This window comes from Macaca thibetana, chromosome 6, assembly GCF_024542745.1.
Source record: "Macaca thibetana thibetana isolate TM-01 chromosome 6, ASM2454274v1, whole genome shotgun sequence".
Classification (NCBI taxonomy): Eukaryota; Metazoa; Chordata; class Mammalia; order Primates; family Cercopithecidae; genus Macaca; species Macaca thibetana.
This window is the reverse complement of record NC_065583.1, coordinates 134,716,878-134,740,512: the sequence shown is the minus strand read 5'-3', so window position 1 is coordinate 134,740,512 and position 23,635 is coordinate 134,716,878. Positions and strand designations below refer to the sequence as shown.

Sequence of the window (23,635 nt, the reverse complement as noted above, 5' to 3'; positions counted from 1 at the left end):
CCAAGATCGGGCCACTGCACTCCAGCCTGGGCAACAGAGTGAGACCCTGTCTCAAACAAAATGAAACAAAACAAAACTGACTGGAGATAATAGAAAATAATATCAAATGAAAAAGATTCATTGTCTGCCCAGTAATTCCTTCCTTCCCTCCTTCTTTCCATTCTTTAATGACAGGGTTTCACTATGTTGCCTAGGCTGGCTGGAGTGCAGTGACAATTCACAGGCACATTCACAGCACATTTCGGCCCCAAACTCGTGGGCTCCAGTGATCCTCCCACTCAGTCTCGAGTGGTTGGCTCCCACCACTGTACCAGGCCCTAATATCCTTGTAATTCCCACCCACAGGGGTCCCTCCCTTTCTTTAGTCATTCAGTTGTTCTTTGGGAGCTTTTCATCAAATTGCCACAACGGTCCATAATCTTCAATGGTGAAGAATCCATGAACTAACTAAAAGCTCAGAGCCTGTCATTCTACAACCATAATCTGAACCCCTCAGACGAATGCACAGTACCTGCTTCCATCCACTCTAAAGCATCATTATACACCTCCCCACCAGCACTACCCTCTGTATCTTAACTGTGGTTTATCATCATAGCCACTTGGCATGTCCCAATTAGAATTTTGTGTCAAAATTTCTTCAACATTCATTCAGCAGATACCCTCTGTGTCAGGCTCTGTGACTGCAGAGATGAATAAAACCTGCATGTTGCCCTTGGAGGGGAAGGCCAAGGTCTTGGACAGTTCACTGTACACTCTTTTTTTCCAGACCAATCGTTAAACATAAATAATCACATGTCCCACTTAAAATTCTCTGTTCAGAAGAGTCTTCTAATTATACTCTTTGTCTTATTTCCAGGTCAATTCTCAAGCTGTGATGGAATAGCATGTATGTTTGTATTGAAAGTATAAAAAATAAATTAGGGAACATACGCATTTTTCCATTTGCTTGCAAATTTTTAAATTCACAATCAACAATTTTCTTCACAATTACAGTGGGGTATAATGGTTGGAAGACTGATCAACTGATCAACCGTAAGAGCAATGGTTAGGTAGGGTTCCAAGCAACACTACACTTGATCATCTATAAACTTACCCTAAAGTAAATGACGGCACTATACATTTAGTAATTGCAGCGTTTGTAAAAGTGGCTCTTAAAAGCCAGCTTATTGTGCTACTTCGAAAAAGGCTGTTCCTTTGTGCTTCTTCCTTCTGGTAGCTTTCTAAAGAGTCTCCAATAAAACAGCTCTAATGACTAAAGCAAAAAGTGAAGCACAGTTCACAGCAGTAAAAATATAGTAGAAAGACAAGCTTAACTGCCTCTAAAAGCAAAATACTCAGGAACCAGGTTGATTTAAGGTTGGCTTTTGATATGCCAGTTCCTTTCAGTGTGAGCCTGGGGAAGGGAAAGCATTTTCTCCAGACTTGAGAGGCCTTAAGGGGAATCTGTCCTGGCTTAGAAGCCAACCCTAGGGCAGGTCCAGATACAAAGGGCAAGGAGGCGGTCACAAAACTGGCTTTCTTTGGTTTTTGTTGTATTCAGTGTAAGCCCAAACACCAAGCCTCTATTCCTTAACATCTCATTTAATGAAATAATCAGAGAGCTAGCATCACGTCTGGCAACTGAATAATTACCAGTCTCCTCTTCAACTTTTGTTCTCTGATTTTTATATTCAACCCCACAATCAGATCACCTTATACAATCATACGCCAGTTGCTTCCTTTTACAGTAACAAGACTGAAAGTCTTTTTTCCCCTCTCAGATTATCCTTTCCTAATTCTTCTTCCTGATTTTTCCAACCAGTACCATCTTATAACACCATGTAAACCATTAGAATCCTTACACATTCAGAAAGTCTCAGAAAGTTCCCTGTGATTTGCCAACCTTTGAAAACAGAGCCCTCTGCGATAACTTTTACCTCAGCTCGACCTCCATCTCCAGATCCTTCTTTGTTCTTCTTTTTGCCTCCTTCCTTTCGCTTCTCTTCACCAGCATCAATCTAAATAAGCAAAATACGTTTTATATTTTAATCTAATGTGACACCTCCACCCTGCGATGCCCCAGCAAAAGTGTTGAGAATGTTATTTTAGTATTTGTTATTGAATTTTTAAAAAATGGAAATCTGATATTGAAAGACTGAACAATTTCATCACTGGCAAAGACAGGTTAACAACTACAATAAAGACGAGTCTTCAAAAAGTAAGGAGTTACTAACGATGTTTAACTCCTCAAATTTCATTTGTTTTATTTTAACTATTCCCGTGACTCTCGCTTCAGGTTTACTTGGACCACATACCAAACATATGGCCACAGGGAAGCATGCAGTTGACTCAGTAAGCATATTTCCAGGAAAAACAAACAAACAAACAAACTGAATACAAAGTGTGCCCATGAATTCCACCAGTGTTACCAAAAGCCATGGAAGAAGCAAATATAAGGCCCAATCCCTACCATGTGTAAACCTAGTCTCTCCAGGGAAAGTAAGGCATACATGTGTGAGAAACTCCCGGAGAAGAAAAGAACAGTAGTAGCGCTATGATTAGACGTCAAATAAGCTAGGACTAGTGTAAGAACTTTAAAGGATGGAATGCATTTCAACAGGTGGATTTTGAGAATAGAGGCAATGTGTCCTACGTGTACACATAAACTTGTTGTCAGAAACGTTAAAATTTAAAGAGAGAAAAAATGACTAAACCAGGCTGATTAATGAAGGATTGTTTTAGAAAGTAATACAAGGTAAGACAGACTAATGCTCACAGAAGAACTAAAAGTTACCGTAAGGAATACAGGCTTCAATTAGAAGTAAGTGAAGTCATACAAAGTTTTAAAGTAATAAATCCTGTGCCAGGAATGTAAAGGGGGGGATTTTATTTAGTTTGCATGTTTGTGACCTTTAGTTTTTTAAAGTTTTAAGATACAATCCATATATCATACAAGTTACCCATGTAAAGTATACAATTCAATGGTTTTTAGGTATTCACTGTTGTGCAACTATCGCTACCATCAATTTTAGAGTATTTTCATCACCCTCAAAAAGAAACCTTGTACCCATTAGCAGTTCACTCCCTGTTGCCTTCAACTCCAGACCCTGGCAACCATTAATCTAGTTTCTGTTTCTATGGATTTGCCTATTCTAGGAATTTCATATAAATAGAATCACACATTACGTGGTCTTTTGTGACAGGCTTCTTTTAGTTAGCATAATAATTTCAAGATCATCAGGTTGTAACATGTATCAATACTTGTCATTGTACCTTTTTATTATCAAATAATATTCCATTGCTTACTTATCCATTTATCAGTTGATGGACATTTTGGTCACTGTCTTTTAAATCCTATAAAACGTGTTACTTGTATAATTTTTAAAAAAACTAGTTTTAAAATATGACTCCTAATTTCATGCTGAGCTAAAATTCCCCCCTACTCCACGAGTCTGGATTTAATAAACTTTAAAGGTTCATTTAGATTCAACAGATCCTTTGTCATACAGTAGAAGTGAGGTAACTAATCAAGTATACTGGGTAAAAAGAAAACTGCAGGTGTGTGCAGGTTTAAAGTTGAAAGATAATAAAATAAGTTTTATATTTCTGATAAGATTATTTGGGTTTTGATCATTTGCCAAACGAACAGGGGTAGTGACAGAGAGAGAGAGAGAGACAATCACCACAAAGTTTTTCTGGTTCTAAATACGGCTCCGTTTTATAAACAAGAACATTGGCTCAAAGAAGCAACTTGCCCACTTGTATCATTAAGTAGTAGAGGTGGGACATTACGACAGGTCTCTCTGGAACCCTGAGGCCTATTACCTCTTTTCTACAACACTGGGAAGAGAGTGGGCAACTGTTCTCTATTTCCCTGAGTATATATGTTATGTACATCTACATACAAGTAATCTAAAATTTCAACCCAAAAATTGGGAAGCAGAACTGGATTGTTAACAGAAGCTACAGAATTACCTTTCTCAGGAATGATCTGTCCCTGACTCACTCAGAACAGCACAGGGGTTATTAGTATTTGCTATAGGATACTGGGTTTGAGAAAGCGGAAAAAAAGGGATACTTGGTTTGAGCAAGTTACTGTTCCTATGCCTGCTTTCTCATCTGTATGATGGAGATAATAACAGAACCCAGTTCATAGCGTTATTAAGAAGATTGAATGAGGCCGGGAGCGGTGGCTTAGGCCTGTAATCCCAGCACTTTGGGAAGTCGAAGCGGGCGGATCACGAGGTCAGGAGATCGAGACCATCCTGGCTAACACGGTGAAACCCCGTCTCTACTAAAAATACAAAAAAAAAAAAAAAGTTAGCAGGGCGTGGTGGCGGGCTTCTGTAGTCCCAGCTACTCGGGAGGCTGAGGCAGTAGAATCGCGTGAACCCGGGAGGCGGAGCTTGCAGTGAGCCGACATCGCACGACTGCACTCCAGCCTGGGCGACAGGGAAAAAACAAAACAAAACAAAACAAAAAACAAAAGACTGGGCCGGGCGCGGTGGCTCAAGCCTGTCATCCCAGCACTTAGGGAGGCCGAGACGGGTGGATCACAAGGTCAGGAGATCGAGACCATCCTGGCGAACACAGTGAAACCCTGTCTCTACTAAAAAAAAAATACAAAAAACTAGCCGGGCGAGGTGGCGGGCGCCTGTAGTCCCAGCTACTTGGGAGGCTGAGGCAGGAGAATGGCGTAAACCCAGGAGGCAGAGCTTGCAGTGAGCTGAGATCCAGCCACAGCACTCCAGCCTGGGTGACAGAGCAAGACTCCGTCTCAACAAAAATAAATAAATAAATAAATAAACACAAAAGACTGAATGAGTTAATTCATGGAATACATTAATACACTGCCAAACCCGTACTTAGTACTCAAAATAAATATTAACCGTTGTATAACTATTACAGGAAGGAAAAAGTACATATTTGTTAACCATACATATTAAGTCCAATTAAGAATAGTACAGGAGAATATTTATGGACATGGAAAGTTGTTGACCACATCCTATTAAGCAAAAAAAAAAAGTTACAAAATAGTAAAAATACCATTTTATGTGAACAAAAAACTATGTATTGTCACCATTTATCATCTAGAACTAAATTTACTTGGTTTAGAATGTGCTCCATTCAATTCCGAGTAGACAACCAAGAAAAAGTTTTGGCTTTTAAGCGACTTGTCCTGTCACAGACTTGGGATAGAGGCTGCCTTAGCTCAAGACGCCACCACTTCTCACTTGGACTATTACAACAGTTTTCTGCATGTGGCCTCACCTTCTACCCCAATGCCAGCGTGACTTTTACAAATTCAATCTTCCTGCTTAAGATCCTTCATGTATAGAATACAAGTAGCAAACATCCTTGTTGCCTAAGATCTTTCTGACTGCTGTTCCTTTAACCCTTCTGGCATATCTCTTGCAAACAACCCGAAAGACAATTCACCTGCGTGCCCCTTTTCACTGCCTTCCCTACCTTTATGTGGGAAGCCCCGTTCTGCCTGTTTTCCTGGTGAAATCATTCTTCCAAACTCAATTCGAAAGAGCCCTCCTAAGCTTCCTCTTCTGTAATACCACACAGCTGATCACAAAGCACTAGGGCTGTTTTCCTGTCTCTTACACATCAGCCTGTGAGGCCCTCAAAGTCGGGGAACTGGGCCCTACTCATCTTCCCACCTCCACCGCCCAGCTCAGTGCCGGGCAAAATGTATACTTAACCACCCAAACTTGGACAAGTTGGGTCAGATCTCAGGGACTCGGTTTTCCTTTCCTCAAAATGGAGCTCTTTACCCCCGCAGGATCTTAGGAGATTGATTAAATAAGGCTCTGCAATATGTTTCCCGCTTACAGTAAGCCACAAACCCGAGTTTGGAAGCCCCAAGCCTAAGATTCTGATTCTGTCTCCGCGTCTAACTACTGTAGATGTGAGGCTCTGAACAAGTCGCTCAATCAAGGTCTGTTTCCTCATTTGTAAAGAGAATGGACCCAGAGATGAACTGCAAGGCCCCACCCTAATTTATGAATGGACGGTTCCCAAAGGGGGTTCCGACTTTCCATGAGTCCCACCGTCCCCCACTCCTCCGACCCACGCGGTACCGGCCGCTTCCTGCTTCCTGACCCCTGCCCCCGCCGCGAGGGAGCGTCTGCACCCACGAGAGTCCCAGGCTGGTCTCTGGGTCCCACCAGGTCTGCTCACCGGCTTCTCCTCGCCTCCCATCTTCCCTGAAGGACTGCTGGCTTTCTCCTCAAACATTGGCGAACGACGAAGCGATCAGAGAACCCGAAAGCGACGGCCTAGAGGAGAAGAGCAAAGAGGCGGGTCGCAGGTGGGCTAGGGCCCGGGAACACTGCGCTTGCGCCACTTGGCCTCCACTGGACCAGCTGATGCAATCGACAGGCGCCCTAACCCCGCCCCCAACTTGCGGCGGAAGGGGCAGCCAATGGATAACGGGGGAAGACGGGCCCTGCCTCCTCTAAGCCAATGGAAAATCTTTTTGGATGACAGAGCCCTTCTAGGAAATCAGGTTGTGGCGGGTGAGGAGGAGCTACAGGCCTACTCTCCGCAGACCTTGGTCTGGACGCTTTTCAGAGTCAAGTCCCCAATGCGCTTGCGCCTTCCTCCCTTCTGCCTTTATGTCGCACAATCATGGACCTTCCCGGACACCGTAGATAATAAGTCGGTCTTGGCATAAACTTCGGCGACCTGGATACCATCTTCGACACTGGAACAAATCCAGGGATGGAGTCCGGGATTTCCTGCGGCTTCGGCGCTTTCTGACCTGGCGCGACTGCCGACTTCTCGGCACTACTCAGGTCTCTGGCTCCCTGTCTGTAGTGGTGAATCGAGCCTTCCTCATGGCAGTCCAGGCTCCCCAAGCCCCGAGTCCTAGTGATCGGGGACAAACCCTTCCTTGAACATTCTTCACTGCTAGCCGCTGCTGATCTGTACTGCCTGGGGGAGCATTTCTATAGCGCCCGCAAAAATACAATAAAGCTCACCCAAGGAAATAACCATGGATTTTCACTCCTAGGTGTGTTTGGAATCGACTGGGCTTTTAAAATTTGTGTTAGTAGGCAATTTAAAACAATTACTTATTTGAAATCAGAAGCGCAATGGGCACAACTTCACGTACGTACTCCATCACCACGTTTTGTGGATTTTTCTTTTTAAACATCAGTTCTGTTCTCTACAACTCTCTGCCTTCAGGGAACAAGGGGTTAAGAGAAGCTGCTAGAAACAATGTTACATAGCAGTTAAATATAATTGTTAACCTATAATTTTCTGCATCTAGCAAACTCAGTAATCTTGAGCTCTCTGGTTTTCATTATACTTAGTTAAAATTAAGATACAATTCAGGCAAACGTGTCTAATGAGCATAATTAAATTGTTTTACATTAGAAGGTAAGAGTAGATCCCGTTGATTCTCATTCTAATTTAAATGTGGGGAGTTAGTTTGGTCTATCTAAGCCTATTAAAATTGAATATAACTCCTGGAACATCAAGCACTACTAATAATCTAGTCTCATTATAAACTTTCTTCTAGGTCTAGTTAGTAAATGGGTTTTGACTTCTTTTATAATACAAATTAAGAGGTAATTTTGCAAACCTTGATTGAAAAATTAAGCAAGTTTTGTCTCAACACTCGACATTTATTGAACATCTGCTGTGTGATAGGTTTACATCTTCCAGGTGCTGGCAAAAATACACAAAGTGTGCTTTCGTGAAGTTTTCAATCAAGGAGATAAAATACATTTTTTAAAAACTGTAAACTTGCAAGGTAGGAGGAGAGCTTAAGCTCAGGAGTTCAAGACGAGTCTGGGTAACATAGTGAGACCTCGTGTCTACCAAAAATTAAAAATATATATATATTAGCCAAGCATGGTGATGTGCACCTGTAGTCCCAGCTATTCAGGAGGCTGAGGCGAGGGGATCACTTGAACCTGGGAGATCAAGGCTGCAGTGAGCTATGATCACATCACTGTACTCCAGCCTGGGCAACACAGCAAGACTGTCTCAAATAAATAGATAAAATAAAAAATTAAAAAATTAACTGGGTTTGGTGGTGTGCGCCTGCAGTCCTACCTACTTGGGAGGCTGAGGCAGAAGGACTGCTTGAGTCCAGGAGTTTGAGTCTGTAGTGAGCTATGATTTTGCCACTGCACTCCAGCCTGGGTAATGGAGTAAGACCTCATCTCAAAGAAAAAAGAAAAGAAAACGACTGTTACTGAAATCAAAGTGTCAGCGACAGAGCAGTAAAAAAATATAGATAGATAGATAGATAGATAGATATAGATAGATAGATACAGTAAACTTGCTTAGCTCTAAATACACACATAGTGAAAGAACAAGTTGAACCAGTAAGTTCTACCAAGAACTACATGAAACTACCAGCACATACTATTGTAAGTGCCAAGAGGAGAGGTCCCCTTAGCCCTCTGAAGTTTGGCTGAAAATCACTGACATGAGGTAAATTAATAGAAAAAACATACAAATTTACTTAACATGTATACACAGGAAGAATCACAGCATGATTACCCACCCCTCAGAGGGCTTCAGAAACTTGTGTATACAATCCCAGAGACACAGGTTATGGTAGGGAGAAGAGGAATTCTGTTGAGAGGATTACAAGGGAGAAACAGTCCTCATTTAAGGATGGCAAAAAGAAAAAGCAGAAGGCATTTCTAACAGGTTGACTGTGGTGCAGGAACATAGGGGAAGCTGTAACGGAGTTGCTAGTGTGGGAATCTCGCAGAGGTATCCCTGTAGCACAGTGCCCTCTGGTGTTAGGAAGATTTTTTTTACTATGTGTGTATTTAGAGCTAAGCAAAGATCGCGGGAGCCTCCAACACATCTCAGACCTAAAGCACAAAACACGGTTATGCAACTTTTGTGTATTTGCCAACAAAAAAGAAACTTCTGATTTATTCTCAGTGTTATAATTTATGCCCACTGTATTAGCCCATTCTCTGCTATGAAGAAATACCTGAGACTGGGTAATTTATAAAGGAAAGATGTCGAATTGACTCACAGTTCTGCGTGGCTGGGGAAGCATCAGGAAATTTACAATCATGGCAGAAGGTACCTCTTCACAGAGCAGCAGGAGAGAGAATGAGTACCAGCAGGGAAAATGCCAGACACTTATAAAACCATTAGATCTCATGAGACTCACTCATTATCACGAGAACAACATGGGGAAACCGCCCCATGATCCAATTACCTCCACCTAGTCCCACCCTTGACACATGGGGATTATGGTGATTACAATTCAAGATGAGATTTTTGGTAGGGACACAGCCAAACTGTATCACCCACTACCCTACATACTTTAAAATTTTTTTACATTAATTTATTATTTTTATTTTTATTTGTAGAGACAGGGTCTTGCTTTGTTGCCTAGCTGGTCTCAAACTCCTGGCCTCAAATGATCCTCTCACCTTGGCCTCTCGTGCTGGGATTACAGGTGTGAACCACCACACTGGCCTCCTACATACTTTTTAGGAAAGTGGTTGTCAATAGCTCTGCCGTGAGAGGTGAATCAAAATTCTGTGATATGCTACAAATAGTGTTACAAATAGTAGAAGTTTGTACATAACCATCTCTCTATCGGTTCAGGGGCAAAACAGTCTTCTTCATTATCAATCCTTAATTACTCATTTGAATAATTTTTGCTTCTGGTTCCTACAACCTTGGGCTGGATGGTTTTGAAGAAACTAGTCCCTGAGGGAAGAATGCTTCTATCAGGGAGCACAGTCATGGTTCTGATCAGTTGGCCTAAGAGTACACCCTATGTGGGGCTTCACGTACTGCTGCACTCACAGGCAGAATTGGGGGTTGTATTTCTGGCCAAAGTGATTGATCCTCATTACAAAGGGACAAATGGGTTTCTTCTACCTAAAGGACAACTTTGTCAAGAAGGAGATTTTTTTTGTAGAGACAGGGTCTTGCTTTGTTGCCCAGCTGGTCTCAAACTCCTGGCCTCAAATGATCCTGTCACCTTGGCCTCTCGTGCTGGAATTACAGGTGTAAACCACCACACTGGCCTTGTACATACTTTTTAGGAAAGTGGTTGTCAATAACTCTGTCATGATTGAGATTCACTGAGACATTTTTTAGTACTTCCTTGTCTAATGTTCTGCTGTTGGAAACTCTGGGAACCCAACAAAGACAAGGAAGGAAGGAAGGTTTGGGCTATCCTTCTAGGTAAAGAACCCAGTCTAGCAAGGTCCTGACAAAGGTTAAGGGTAACTTGAATAGGTGCTGGGAGAACAGAGTTATGCAATGTTAGCTACATAATTTGAAGAACCTAATGCAAAATAAAAATGTAGGGCTCCTTGTTAATTTCAGTCTATTTACTAGGCACAGTGGAGCAGCAACCAAGTGCAGAGCGCTTCTAAGTATTGAGCCCTGTGTGACTGCCCAGGTTGTACATCCATGGAGCTGGTGCTAGTGCTATGATTGCTAAATTAGCCCTCATGACCAGAAAGAAGTATGGCCTGTAGAAGTTATGTTTTTTGTCACTTTTTCCACTCCCCCAACTTTTCCTTCTATATATATCATATATAAAGAGTACTAGAAGTGGCTAACTTTTTAGTTCTCATGAGGGAGTATGATTGAATCAAGATCACTCCATGATGATACACATTCTAAAGGGACTTCATGTGTCCCTTGTGTTGGAGGCGCACACTTTTCATGTGGATGAAAAGCTATAGAGGATGTTGAAGGGGAAAAGGTGTGGCCTGTACCAATGTACTTCTGGGCCATTGGCCTCCCGTTGCTTCCAGCAGGAGTTGGGAGGGAAGAAAACAAAATCAGGACATGTATACCCCTGGTCCTTCCCTGGGAGGAGGTTGCCTTGGGCTGTTGATGTTTCACAACCAAAGGTCACTGCTGATCTCATAGCAATCACTACACAACACTTCCCTTCTGGGTTCCAGCAAATGCAGGCTACCCTCACCCTGCCTGGCCTAGATGTGGTTACAGATTTCCCACAATTACTATTTGTAGGATCCTGACTCCCTATACTTCTCATCTCTTTTAAATAAACCCTCTTTAAATTACTCTAACTCAAGTGTGCCCTCTGTTCTTTGTTGGAACCCTGTGTGATATAATCATGTTCCTCAGCTATAAAATGGTGATAGAAGTAAAAAACCTGATTCTAGAACTTGTTGGGAGGATAAAATGAAAGTACATGTATACAAAGTACTTTGCAAATTCTAAAGGGCTATAAAAGTTAATTATGTTTGGGGGAATGAATGCTCTAGCCAGTTACTCTCTCTGGTTTACTCTAGCTTTATTTGGAATCATTCTGAATAATATCCCTCAATTTGTTTTCATTTTTGTCATATCTCTTCCTTGCTGAGAGCTTTTGCTATGATTTAACTGTGTCCCCTAAAGTTCATATGTTAAAAACTGAATCCCCAATGCAACTGTTGGGACGTGGAGTCTAGTAAGAGGTGATTATGTCATGACAGCTCTGCCATCATGAATGGAGTAATGTCATTCTCTTGGGAGTGGGTTAGTTATTATGAGAGTGGGCATGCTATAAAAGTGAGTTTGGCCGCCTCTTGCTCTTTTTCTCTCTTGAGCTCTCTTTCCCTTCTACTTTCCACCATAGGATGATGCAGCAAGACAGCTTTCACTGGGTATAGGCCCCTTGACCTTGGACTTCCCAGCCTCCAGAATTTAAGAAAGAAGTTAATTCTCTTTGTAAATCTCCTAGCTATGGTATTCTGTTACAGCAATACAAAATGGACTAAGACAGATTTAAAATAGCTTTGAGAGGCCTAGCATATGAGGAATACATTCTGGATAGCTTTTAGGAGGTTCTGAACCTCATCTCCAAAGGGTATACTTACCTCCAAAGTAAGTTGTTAAATGTGTAGAATTGTGCATTTGCCTCTGGCGTTCCTCCCTTCTCATTTCTTTGCAGAGTATCTGTGCCATTCCCTGAAGGTACTTTAGGACCTCACACTTTTCTTCATCCTACCTCCCTCTATAAAAAACAGTTTCCAGGAAGGGCTGTGAGTTCATCTTCACTAAAAAAATGGCTGCTAGACTTTGATATGTGGCCTTACTCAGATATCAAAAGTGTTGTCTGAACCAGGATTTTTCACAACCTCAGCACTATTGAAATTTTGGGGCTAAATAATTATTTGTTGAGAGAAGCCACTGTTCTGTGTACTGTAAGTGCTTAGCAGGATCCCTGGCCTCTACCCACTGAATATCAATAGCACTCTTCTCCCAGTTGTCATGACCAAAAATGCTTTCAGACATTGCCAAATGTCCCATGGGGCAAAATTACAGTTAGGAATACTGGTCTAAAAAATGAAAACCCATCTGTACAACCTTTTGGGCATCATCAAATCAAAAATAAAAATGCATATAAAGGCAGTAACTGGAAAGTCTTTCTAAAAATACAGAACTTGAGTGCTTGCTGGTAAAGAATCGCCTAGTTCTCTGAGTTGTATAGTCTGAGAGTTTTTCCTCCAAACAAATCTGTACATATCCATGTTGTTTCTGAGTACTTCCCACCCAATAATTCAATTATGGTGACATGTGATTATGAATAAAAACATTTTTTCAAGTCCTGTTTCATATAGCAATATATGAGTAATTTATGTATACCTAAAAAATATTCTGAATATTAGCTGAAGTTCTTCAAAGACACAAAATCATCTATCTACTATCTATCTATCTATCTATCTATCTATCTATCTATCTATCATCTATCTATCTACCAACCTACCTACCTACCTATCTGAAGATAGAGAAAGAGGGGAGGAGAGAGACAGACACAGAGACAGATAAAGAGACAGAGAGATTTCTTAGAAGGAATTGGTTCACATGATTATAGAGGCTAAGAAGGCCCAAGTTCCACAGTTGGAAAGCTGGAGATCCAGGAGAGCCCGTGGTGTAAGTTCCAGTCCAAAAGCCAGCAGGCTGAAGATTCAGGAAGAGCCCATTTTTCAGTCAAGTTTGAAGGCACAATGTTCCAACTCAAGCAATCAGGCAGGAGGAGTTCCTATTACTCAGCCTTTTTGTTCTACCCAAGTCTTTAATTGTTGGATGAAGCCCACCTGCATTGAGGAAGGCACTTTACTCATTCCACCCATTCAAATGTTCATCTCATCCAGAAAACCTCACAGATACAAGCAGAATAATCCTTAACCAAATGTCTGGGCACCCATAGTCCAGTCAAGCTGACATGTAAATTAATTATAATATCTTCCCATTGACTATTTTAAATTATCTCTCAAGAACTGAGTTTGGAAATGTTGATACCAGTATTTCAATCTGAGACACTATGCTAGTTCAAGGATACATATAGCCAGCTGCATTTTTCAGTGAGAAGCATCTTGGAAGCTTAATAAAATTGGAGTCCTCTGCTGGTACAACCTACTTAGGAGCCAACAAGACCATGGTGCCACATTTATGCTTTCCCCTAGCCATCATAAGCCCCTATTTCTATCAATTAGATATAAACAGAAATCCAATTAATAAGATATAATAGTTACAGTATGTGCTAAATGGAGGTAGAAGAGAGGCTCCAAAATACAATGACAGTAAGCTAGATGTTTACTTATTTTTCTGTTACAATCATGTAGGGACCCAAGTTCCTTCTATCTTTTTGCTCTAGTGCGGTAGTTGGCAAACTTTTTCTGAAAACACCAGATAGGAAACATTTAAGGCTTGCAGCCCAACATGATCTTTGTTGCAATTACTTAAGTTCTCTGTCATTGTGGTGCAAAGGCAGCTATATATACTTTCTAAACAAATGGACATAGCTGTGTTCCAATAAAACTTTATTTACAAAACCAAGTGACTGGTCTATGGGTGATAATTTGTTAACCCTTTCTCTAGAGAGTTCTCATCTGCATGGTTGTACTTGGGTTGCTGGCACTTCTGCATTTCAATTTGCAAAAAAAGAGTGGAATTGCTTATTCCAAGTGTTTTAAGGCCCAGACACAGAAGTGGCACATAGTTACTTCTACTCATATCTCACTGGTCCAAACTGAGTTGCATAGCTTCTAGGGAGGCTGAGGAATCTGGCCTCTAGCTAGAGAGTCATGTACCTCACTTAATTTCTGTTACTGAGGGGAAGAAAATATTTTGGTGGAAAATTAGTAACTACTGCCACATGACACCAACCACTTGGGATAATTCGGCAAATTACATGATTCTCTATCTTTTTAATTTAATTTAATTTAATTTTAAGTTCTGGGATACATGTGCAGGAGTGCAGGTTTGTTACATAGGTAAACATGTGCCATGGTGGTTTCCTGGACCTATCAACCCATCACTGAGGTATTAAGCCCCACATGCATTAGCTATTTATCTTGATGCTCTCCCTCCCCGCCACCCCCGACAGACCCCAGTGGGTGTTGTTCCCCTCCCTGTGTCCATGTGTTCTCATTGTTCGACTCACACTTATAAGTGAGAACATGTGGTGTTTGGTTTTCTGTCCTTGCATTAGTTTGCTGAGGATAATGACTTCCAGCTTCATCCACGTCCTTGCAGAGGACATGATCTCATTCCTTTTTATGACTGCATAGTACTCCATGGTGTATATGTGCCACATTTTCTTTATCCAGTCTATCATTGATGAGCATTTGGGTTGATTCAATGTCTTCGCTATTGTGAATAGTGCTGCAGTGAACATATGCATGAATGTATCTTTATAATGGAATTTTTTAATACTCCTTTTGGTATATACCCAGTAATGGGATTGCTGGGTCAAATGGTATTTCTGGTTCTAAGTCTCTGAGGAATCGTCACACTGTCTTCCACGATGGTTGAACTAATGTACATTCCCACCAACAGTGTAAAAGCATTCCTATTTCTCTACAGCCTCATCAGCATCTGTTATTTCTTGACTTTTTAATAATTGCCATTCTGACTGGTGTGAGATGATATCTCATTGTGGCTTTGATTTATACTTCTCTAATGGTCAGGGATGTTGGGATTTTTTTTTTTTAATGTTTGTTGGCCACATAAATGAGAAGTGTCTGCTTATGTCCTTTGCCCAATTTTAATGGGTTGTGGGTTTTGTCTGTGTGTGTGTGTGTTTTTTTTTTTTTTTTTTTGACAGAGTCTCACTCTGTCACCCAGGTTGGAGTACAGTGGCACAGTCTCCACTCACTGCAAGCTTTGCTTCCCAGGTTCATGCCATTCTCCTGCCTCAGCCTCCTGAGTAGCTGGGACTACAGGCGCCCGCCACCACACCTGGCTAATTTTTATTTTATTTTATTTTTATTAGAGACAGGGTTTTACCATGTTAGCCAGGATGGTCTCGATCTCCTGACCTCGTGATCCACCCGCCTTGGCCTCCCGAAGTACTGGGATTACAAGTGTGAGCCACCGCGCCTAGCCCATGCCTGGCCTTTTAATGTTTTTGTTTGTTTGTTTGTTTGTTGTGTTTTTTTTATAATAAATTTTTTTAAGTTCCTTAATCCTAAGCAAAAAGAACAAGGCAGGAAACATCATGCTGCCCAACTTCAAACTATACTAAAATGCTACAATAACCAAAACAGCAAGGCCCTGGTATAAAAACAGACACATAGACCAACAGAACAGAGAGTTCAGAAATAAGACCACACATCTACAACCATCTGATCTTCAACAAACCTGACAAAAACAAGCAATGGGGAAAGAATTCTCTGTTTAATAAATGGTGCTAGAAAAACTGGCTAGCCATATGTAGAAAACAGAAACTGGACCCCTTCCTTACACCTATACAAAAATTAACTCAAGATGGATTAAAGACTTAAATGTGAAACCCAAAACTATAAAAACCCTAGAAGAAAATCTAGGCAATACCATACAGGACATAGGCACAGACAAAGATTTCATGACAAAAACATCAAAAGAAATTGCAACAAAAGCAAAGATTCTCTCTCTTACTGCAGATAGTGTGTTTTTAGTGTGTTTAGTTAGGAGTTTTTTTTTCCCCCTTAGGAAATAACTCTTATAAACTATTTTCTCAGAATGTAATGCATAATCTGGATAGTATATACAACTTAGACTTTATATTCCTGAAGAATATATCTACTAATGCCTACTTTGTTTTAGGGTGTTCTGTGATTTGTGCCTTTAGAGAGTTTACAGTATGCTTGAAGAAATAAAATATCCCAACATAAAGATTAGCAATATAGGGGATATATTATAACACATATAAAAATTGACTCAAGGTAGATTAAATACTTAAATGTAAAACTTAGAAGTATAAAATCCTTGGAAGATTACTTAGGAAATACTATTCTGGACATAGGACTTGTCAAAGATTTCATGACAAAGATGCCAAAAACAATTGCAACAAAAACAAAAAAAAATTGACAAATGGAATCTAAACTAAAGGTATTCTGCACAGCAAAATAAACTTATCAACAGAGTAAACAGGCAACTTGCAGAATTGGAGAAAATACTTGCAAACTATGCATCTGACAAAGGTTTAATGTCCAAAATCAATAAGGAACTTAAACAAATTTGCAAGCCAAACCCCAACAACCTCATTAAAAAGTGAGCAAAGGACATGAACACTTTTCCAAAGAAGAGATACATGCAATCGATAAGCATATGAAAAAATGCTCAACATCACTAATAATTAGAGGAATGTAAATCAAAACCACCATAAGACACTATCTCATACCAGTAAGAATGGCTAATATTAAAAAAATTAAAAAAAACAGATTCTGGCAAGGTTGTGGATAAAAGGGAACGCTTATACACTGCTGGTGGGGATGTAAATTAGTTCAGCCATTGTGGAAAGCAGTGTGGTGATTTCTTAACACTCTAAAAACAGAAATACCATTGAACCTAGGAATTCCATTATCGGGTATACACCCAAAGGAATATAAATCATTCTACCATAAAGACACATGCATGGTATGTTCATTGCAGCACTATCCACAATAGCAAAGATAGAATCAACCTAAATGCCCATCAATAGTAGACTAGATAAAGAAAATGTGGTACCTATACACCATGGAATACTATGCAGTCACAAAAAATAATGAGATCATATATTTTGTGACAACATGGATGGAGCTGGAGGCCATTATCCTAAGCAAACTGATGCAGGAACAGAAAACTGAATACGCATGTTCTCACTTATAAATGGGGCCCAAACAATGAGAACACATGGATCCACTAGGATAAGAACAACAGACACTGTAGCCTCCTTGAAGGTAGAGGGTAAGAGGAGGGAGAGGATCAGAAAAGTACCCATAAGGTACTGTGCTTATTACTCAGGTAACAACATTACCTGTGTGCTAAACCCCCAAAACACACAGTTTGCCTATATAACGAATCTGCACATGTACTCCTGAACCTAAAATTAAAGATAAAAAAAAGATTGAAACAAGACAGCAATACATTTTCAATAGCTGAATCAGATGCTGCAATATAAGCATTAAGAGAAAGAGGAAGACATAATTGATATCTCATATTTGGATATGATTTCCTATTTTCAAGCTGAGTTGATAAAACTGCCTTGTTTTGCATGGAAATAGTTGGGAACTGAAAGACTTGTCCTCAAAAAATTGTTTTTTTGAGTCATATATTTTAATTATTACTATTATTTTTGAGACAAGAGTCTTGCTCTGTCACCTAGGCTGGAGTGCAGTGGCATGATCTCAGCTCACTGCAACCTCCGCCTCCCAGGTAAGCAGTTCTCCTGCCTCAGCTTTCCAAGTAGCTGGAATTACAGGCACGCGCCACCATGTCCAGCTATTTTTTTTTTTTTTCTAAGTAGAGTCGGGGTTTCACCATATTGGTCAGGTTGGTCTCAAACTCCTGACCTCAAGTATCCAGCTACCTTGGCCTCCCAAAGTGCTGGGATTACAAGCATGAGCCACCGCACGCAGCCTTTCAGTGATATATTTTAATATTATCAGCACTTGATTTCAAGAGACAGAAACCCACTCAAGCAAGTTTAAACAAACAAAAAATGGCATGGCCAGATTCAGAGGCTTTAATGATGAATTCAGTCTGTATCTCTGCTTCCCTTCATGTGCTAGCTTCAATTTTACGAAAGTGATTTCCATGTGCCAGGAAAAAAAAGGGCCACTAATTTTTCTATTTTATCTTTACATCTTTACAGCTCAAGATCCCAGAGGAAGAGGAGCCATCTTTCCCAGTGACTTTAGCAGAAAAGTCCCTGAGTCAGTCACTGTGCCCACTGGAAGACAAATGGAGACTCACCAAGCTTTGGTCATGAACTCACTGGGACTGCAAGAGACTGGGTCAGCCCCACCAAAATAATGCAGAAGGGAAATACGTGGTTTTTCAAAGGAAAGGTGGGAAAAACCAGTCCGATAAATGTGTTTTCCTTTTGGTCACACATATCATATACAATATGTGCTCATTTTATAAAATTACCGCCCACTACATTTTAAAAAGGATATATTGACAATGTACTATTAATTCTTGCTTTATAGAGATGATAGATAGATGATAGATAATAGATTAGATGATAGAGATAGATTAGATAGATAGATAGATAGATAGATAGATAGATAGATAGATAGATAAAGGACATCAGTGATAGGGTCAATATAGGCCTGGGTGCTGGAGCTACAAAGATGAGTGAGGCCTGGAGTTTCTCACCTCATGAAACTTAGGGGAAAACTTAAATAAATAAGTAAACAAACATTACAAAACAGTGTAATTATCACTAACAGATTTGATATCAGAAAATACTTTTGCACAAAGGAATAAAATTCTTTAAAGTATTATTTCTTTCCTTGTTTGGCTTTTGAGGGTACAAATGTAAATGACAAATATGCTGGATTGGGAGTCAGTAGGCTTTGGGCAACCTCTACCTCTGTGGCCTTAAGCATGGACAAAAATGACCACTTTGGTTCTCAGTTTTCACTCGTGGAAAATGAGAAGGTTGAAGTATATGATCCCCTAGATTCCTCTAAGTTAAAAATTCTGAATATTTGCATGCATGAGATTATAGTAATCAATGGTGACTTCCTTGGAATTCTTCATACATCAGGATGTATATAAACTGAAAAGCCACTAGATGTCACGCTTGTCACAGATTTTTGCTATTCAAGTTTTTTTTTTTTTTTTTTTTTTTGGTAAATATCAAGATCTGGGAGTTGAGCAGGACTTTAAAAACTGTATTTGTTCAATCATGGCTGTTAATTAAAAAAAAAAACTATTTGGATTAGATAGATCAAATTACTTAGCTAAATTCACACAGCTAGCTAGCATTAATACCAGACCTCCTGATTTCTATTCCAATGGAGCCGTCTCTTTTTAAAATGAATGATGTTTGAAATGATGTTTTTACATCAGCTATCAACTTTGGTAATGATAATTTTTTCTTTTTCTTCTTGAGCTATCACTCAAAGTAATTTGGGGAACCAATTGTTCAAAAATTCTGTGATTCAATATAATATCAATAACAATAGATAAAAAGTAGTTATTACTCATAGATTACTAGACTGCCTTGAAACCCTGTTTGAAGATAATTTACAGGATGCTGTAAGAAATTGAGTAGATGTGAATAAAAGTGGAAATTAAAGTTCACACACACCTAGCTTATCTGAATTTCGGACTTTGAGAATTTCAGGTTTTCTTTTCTTAAGATGGCCCTGGATGGAAAATAAGTTTTTTTAAAACAGCTTTCTTTGAGAAGTGAAATAACTTTTAGGTTTCTGAACCAAACTAATTAACATTAATTTTTATGTAATCCCTTGAACTTTATCTAACATGCAGTTTTTAATAAACGTGGTTCTCTAATTTATGATTCCTAATACTTAGTTGTGCAAGAGGATTTGAGACAGAAACAGGGCTGTAAGAGGCAGAATTGCAGCAGATAGCCTGATGAGAGGGGAGGATTGCTAGACTCCAAGAAACAAAACTAATCTACATCATTGCAAAATAGCAGATGTTTCTAATTACAACCTTGTGTCTTCAAGAACCGGTTAAATTATATCGACAGTCCTTTGTGACATAAAGCTTTTTGAGAAGGATTTTCTACAAAATGGTCAAAATGAAGCCTTGGTGTCCAAAATCAGTTAAATATTGCTTATATAGGGAAGTCATTTATGTAATTCTTATAACTGTGAAGTTACAATAAATCCTTTTTCCAGAGTGAGGGTAATGTTGGATTATGGATATAAATAGTGAGCCTGTTAATACTGGCTCTGCTGCCTCAGTAAACTGAGAAGAATAATACTACTGCACAGAGGTGATGTGGGATATTTGAAGGAGTTGTGGAAAATGGAAAGTCCTATATAGTTGTAAGCTATCAAGATGATGACAGTTAGAAAACATGAATGGCTACATTCTCCCAAGAAAAGCTCTCCCTGTGGAGATGAGCTACAGAAACTGGAAGAGCTCAACATTAAAGAACTAGAAGAACATATGGGAAGGCCAGAGGTTAACTTCTCTGTGGATGATGAGGTAGCTGGACTGATCTACTTTCCAAAAGTTAAGAAGTGATCACAGAGATTCTTCCAGGGATGAGAAAATGGGACCACTCTCTGAATCAATACTGAGATATGATGTGTCATGAATGCAGGTAAAACCACGGCTGTCCAAATAGGATGGAGCTTTGCGACCGCAAGGGACCAGCTGTTGCATTCGCTCTCCCCATCTTTGTTCTGCTTTCCCTGCTCACTTCTAAAATGAGGGAAAGCCAGGATCTGTGTAATATCTTTCTTGAGCTATTTTCAGTTGTATTTTATATCTATTCCTGGGTTGGAAAATTGAGGCCTTCTGCTGTTTTTCCTGTTTTCTGTGGTCAGGCTTCAGTATTTTTCTACCTCTTTTTAAATCCCCTTGATGAACTTATACTTAAAAAACAAAAGTTGCTTGTTGCAGGAATATTCCAGTTGGTTTCAGAGAGGGAGCAAGACAAGTTGGATATCACGTGCCCATATCTCTCACGTGTGTGCTAACTGAATTTCTACATGCCCTCAAATCACCTCATGTTTTGCAAAATTGTTATGTTGGAATCAGCAAACAGTTAGAAAATGTGCTATATTTCAGTGTGGCAATTTTATATTCTCTTGTCTATTACTGAAACAAATTATTTCCCACACATTTTGATCACATTATAGTGGTGCTAGTCACATTGTTGTGTTAAGGTGGCCTCAGCATTCCCACGATAAATTTTGTTTGTCAAGCTCTTGTAACTTGGCTACAAAACTCTACCTCGAGTTCAAGACTTGCTTTAATCCCAGAGCCATCTAGGAAAGAAAATAAATTTATCTTAAGTTGGATACAATGTTAGCAATAAAATAATTAACAGTGTAAACCTCCTCCCATTGCTCAAATCTTGTTGCTATTTTTCAACAACTCCAATCCCGAAAACATCATTTTTTGAATTTAATAAATTCTCTCATTCTGTATGAAATTTCATATAATTTGGAAGTTCATCTTTAGGTCAGAGAAGGATATTTTATCTCTGCAAATAAACCAATTAAATATCGGGGTGAGAAAATTCTATTTTTTTAAAGTTTCTTATTTTTAACTAAGTCATTTCCTAAGGGTTACACAATGGAAGGACAGAGAGGGCCGCCAAGAGCCCTGGAGGCACCATTTGTTCTGATGCTGTCTTTTATCAATTTAAGAAATAAAGCCACAGAAATCCTGCTTCACTTGCCTTTCCTCTCTTGAGTTGATTATTATTATTCTTTTTCCTTTCTAAAGTTTTAGTTCAAATTCTTGTTATTTTGATAGAAAGGGAGTTCTGGTGATAAAAGTGCATAGAAAAGTGCATAAAAAGTGCATAGCTACAGATCAAATTCACTTTGTAAAAATGTCTCTTTAGAGATTATCAGTAAGTGAGCCAAGGTGCTGTAGAAGTGAAATGCTTTCTCAGTTGAACTGTCTTTCTACATAAGTTTAATTTTTGAACTGCCAATTTGTCTGCACGCCTCCATTTTTTACTTACCCACTTGATGATAACTTGGGTGACCCTGAGGCTTTTGTTAAACTTACATTCAGAGACCAAGGCTCCAGTCAGGGACTCACTCGGCTCCACTGGGGTTGTTTCCTACTCTCACGGACTTCAAAGAAAACGGAGCCCGGAGAAAGATAGCACATTGGGGTTATCTGAGCCAATTTTTAAAAAATCAAGAATATCATGCAATATACCCAGGTAACACATCTGCACCAGTACCCCCCTGAATCTAAAATAGAAGTTGAATTTAAAAAAAAAAATGTCCGGGTGCAGTGGCTCACGCCTGTAATCCTAGCACTTTGGGAGGCCAAGGCGGGCGAATCACGAGGTCGGGAGATCGAGACCATCCTGGCTAACACGGTGAAACCCCGTCTCTATTAAAATTACTATATATATATTATCCGGGCGTTGTGGCGGGTGCCTGTAGTCCCAGCTACTCGGGAGGCTGAGAGAACCCTGTAAGCGGAGCTTGCGGTGAGCTGAGATCGCGCCACTGCACTCCAGCCTGGGCGACAGTGCGAGACTCCTTCTCAAAAAAAAAAAAAAAAAAAAAAAAAAAAAAAAAAAAAAATATTTTGGGGTAGGGTTCTTGGGAAGAACCAAACTATGCACAACTTCTAATCACCTTCAAAACCTTTAATGAGAAAGTTTCATTTTAGTAAGTTCCATCTGAATTGAATGCCAATCAGTTGGAAAAATAGCAGATGTGTTATGAGACCTCTAAGCTAAATGTGCTTCCTGAAAAAATGCCCACATTCGAGGCTCTGTAAATGTAGTAAGGAATACGCAGTGAGAAGAGCAGAAGAGAAGCCCTGTCTTCACCTTGTTGGGTCATTCTTATTAAGTTGCTATATTTCTCTGAAAAACAGTTTGTGAAAGTTTCTCTCTACATAAAATAAGAAAAGGAAGCTATCATAATAATATTTTTAAAAAATTGTTTAATACAGAGACTGGCAAACATTTTTCTGGAAAGGGGCAGACAGGAAATATTTTTGGCTTTGCAGGCTGCATGGTCTCTGTCACGACTACTCCGTTCTGCCGATGTAGAGTGAAAGCTGCCGTAGACAATATGTAAATGAATGGACGTGGCTGTGTTCCAGTAAAACTTTATTTACGGAAAGAACCAGTGGCTCACAAACCAGTTTGGTGACTTTGGTTGGAATGTTTGCATTCTTATTATGTGACAGGTACCACTTCACTGCTTTACATACATGAATATACCCAATAAGGTGGATACTATTATTGTCATCAGTTTATGAATGAGGAAGCCAAAGTTCAGAGAAATTGATCTACTTGCCCAAGGACATATAGCTAGTAAATGACAGAGCTGAGTTTGAGCATGAAGTGTACCTCTGTCAGCCTCCAATCTCTTACATTTTTCTTTTCTTCTTTTTTTTTTTAGACAGATTTGCCTTCCCACCTAAAAGCTAAAAGCTTCCACAAGGGACTTGTAACAACCTAGGAGTATTAGCCGGGTGTGGTGGTGCATGCCTGTAGGCCCAGCTACTCAGGAAACTGAGGCAGGAGAATCGCTAGAACTCGGGAAGCGGAGGTTGCGGTGAGCCCAGATCGCACCACTGCACTCCAGCCTGGACAACAAGAGCGAAACTCCGTCTCAAAATTAAATAAATAAGTAAGTAAAAATAAAAATAAAAAAAGACTCAGGAGTAAATACCAGGAAATTTGATGTAAATCTTACTAACTCCAACTGGTGAGTGATATAGAATAGCATTCAGAGTAATT

At 39.8% G+C, this 23,635-nt stretch overlaps 1 protein-coding gene and 1 long non-coding RNA gene across 4 annotated transcripts in view; one reads left to right on the top strand and one right to left on the bottom strand.

Moving 5' to 3' along the window:
• The window catches only part of TARS1 (threonyl-tRNA synthetase 1), a 1,036,507-nt gene that overhangs the window by 31,759 nt on the left and 981,113 nt on the right, over positions 1-23,635 (bottom strand). The window contains exons 1-3 of one of the 3 annotated variants that reach the window (XM_050793827.1): positions 6,169-6,184; positions 1,917-1,997; positions 1,094-1,252 (exon numbers count right to left, since the gene is read on the bottom strand). In XM_050793827.1, the coding sequence (XP_050649784.1) occupies positions 1,094-1,120 (27 nt within the window). In that variant the 5' untranslated portion in view covers positions 1,121-1,252; positions 1,917-1,997; positions 6,169-6,184. Of the gene's footprint in view, positions 1-1,093; positions 1,253-1,916; positions 1,998-6,168; positions 6,367-23,635 lie in introns of those variants that run through there. The other 2 variants (XM_050793826.1, XM_050793828.1) reach the window with 2 other exon arrangements.
• LOC126956710 (uncharacterized) lies at positions 6,476-23,309 on the top strand. The gene is made up of 3 exons (XR_007726454.1): positions 6,476-6,785; positions 18,071-18,266; positions 23,295-23,309. It is a non-coding gene; the product is annotated as an uncharacterized LOC126956710 (long non-coding RNA).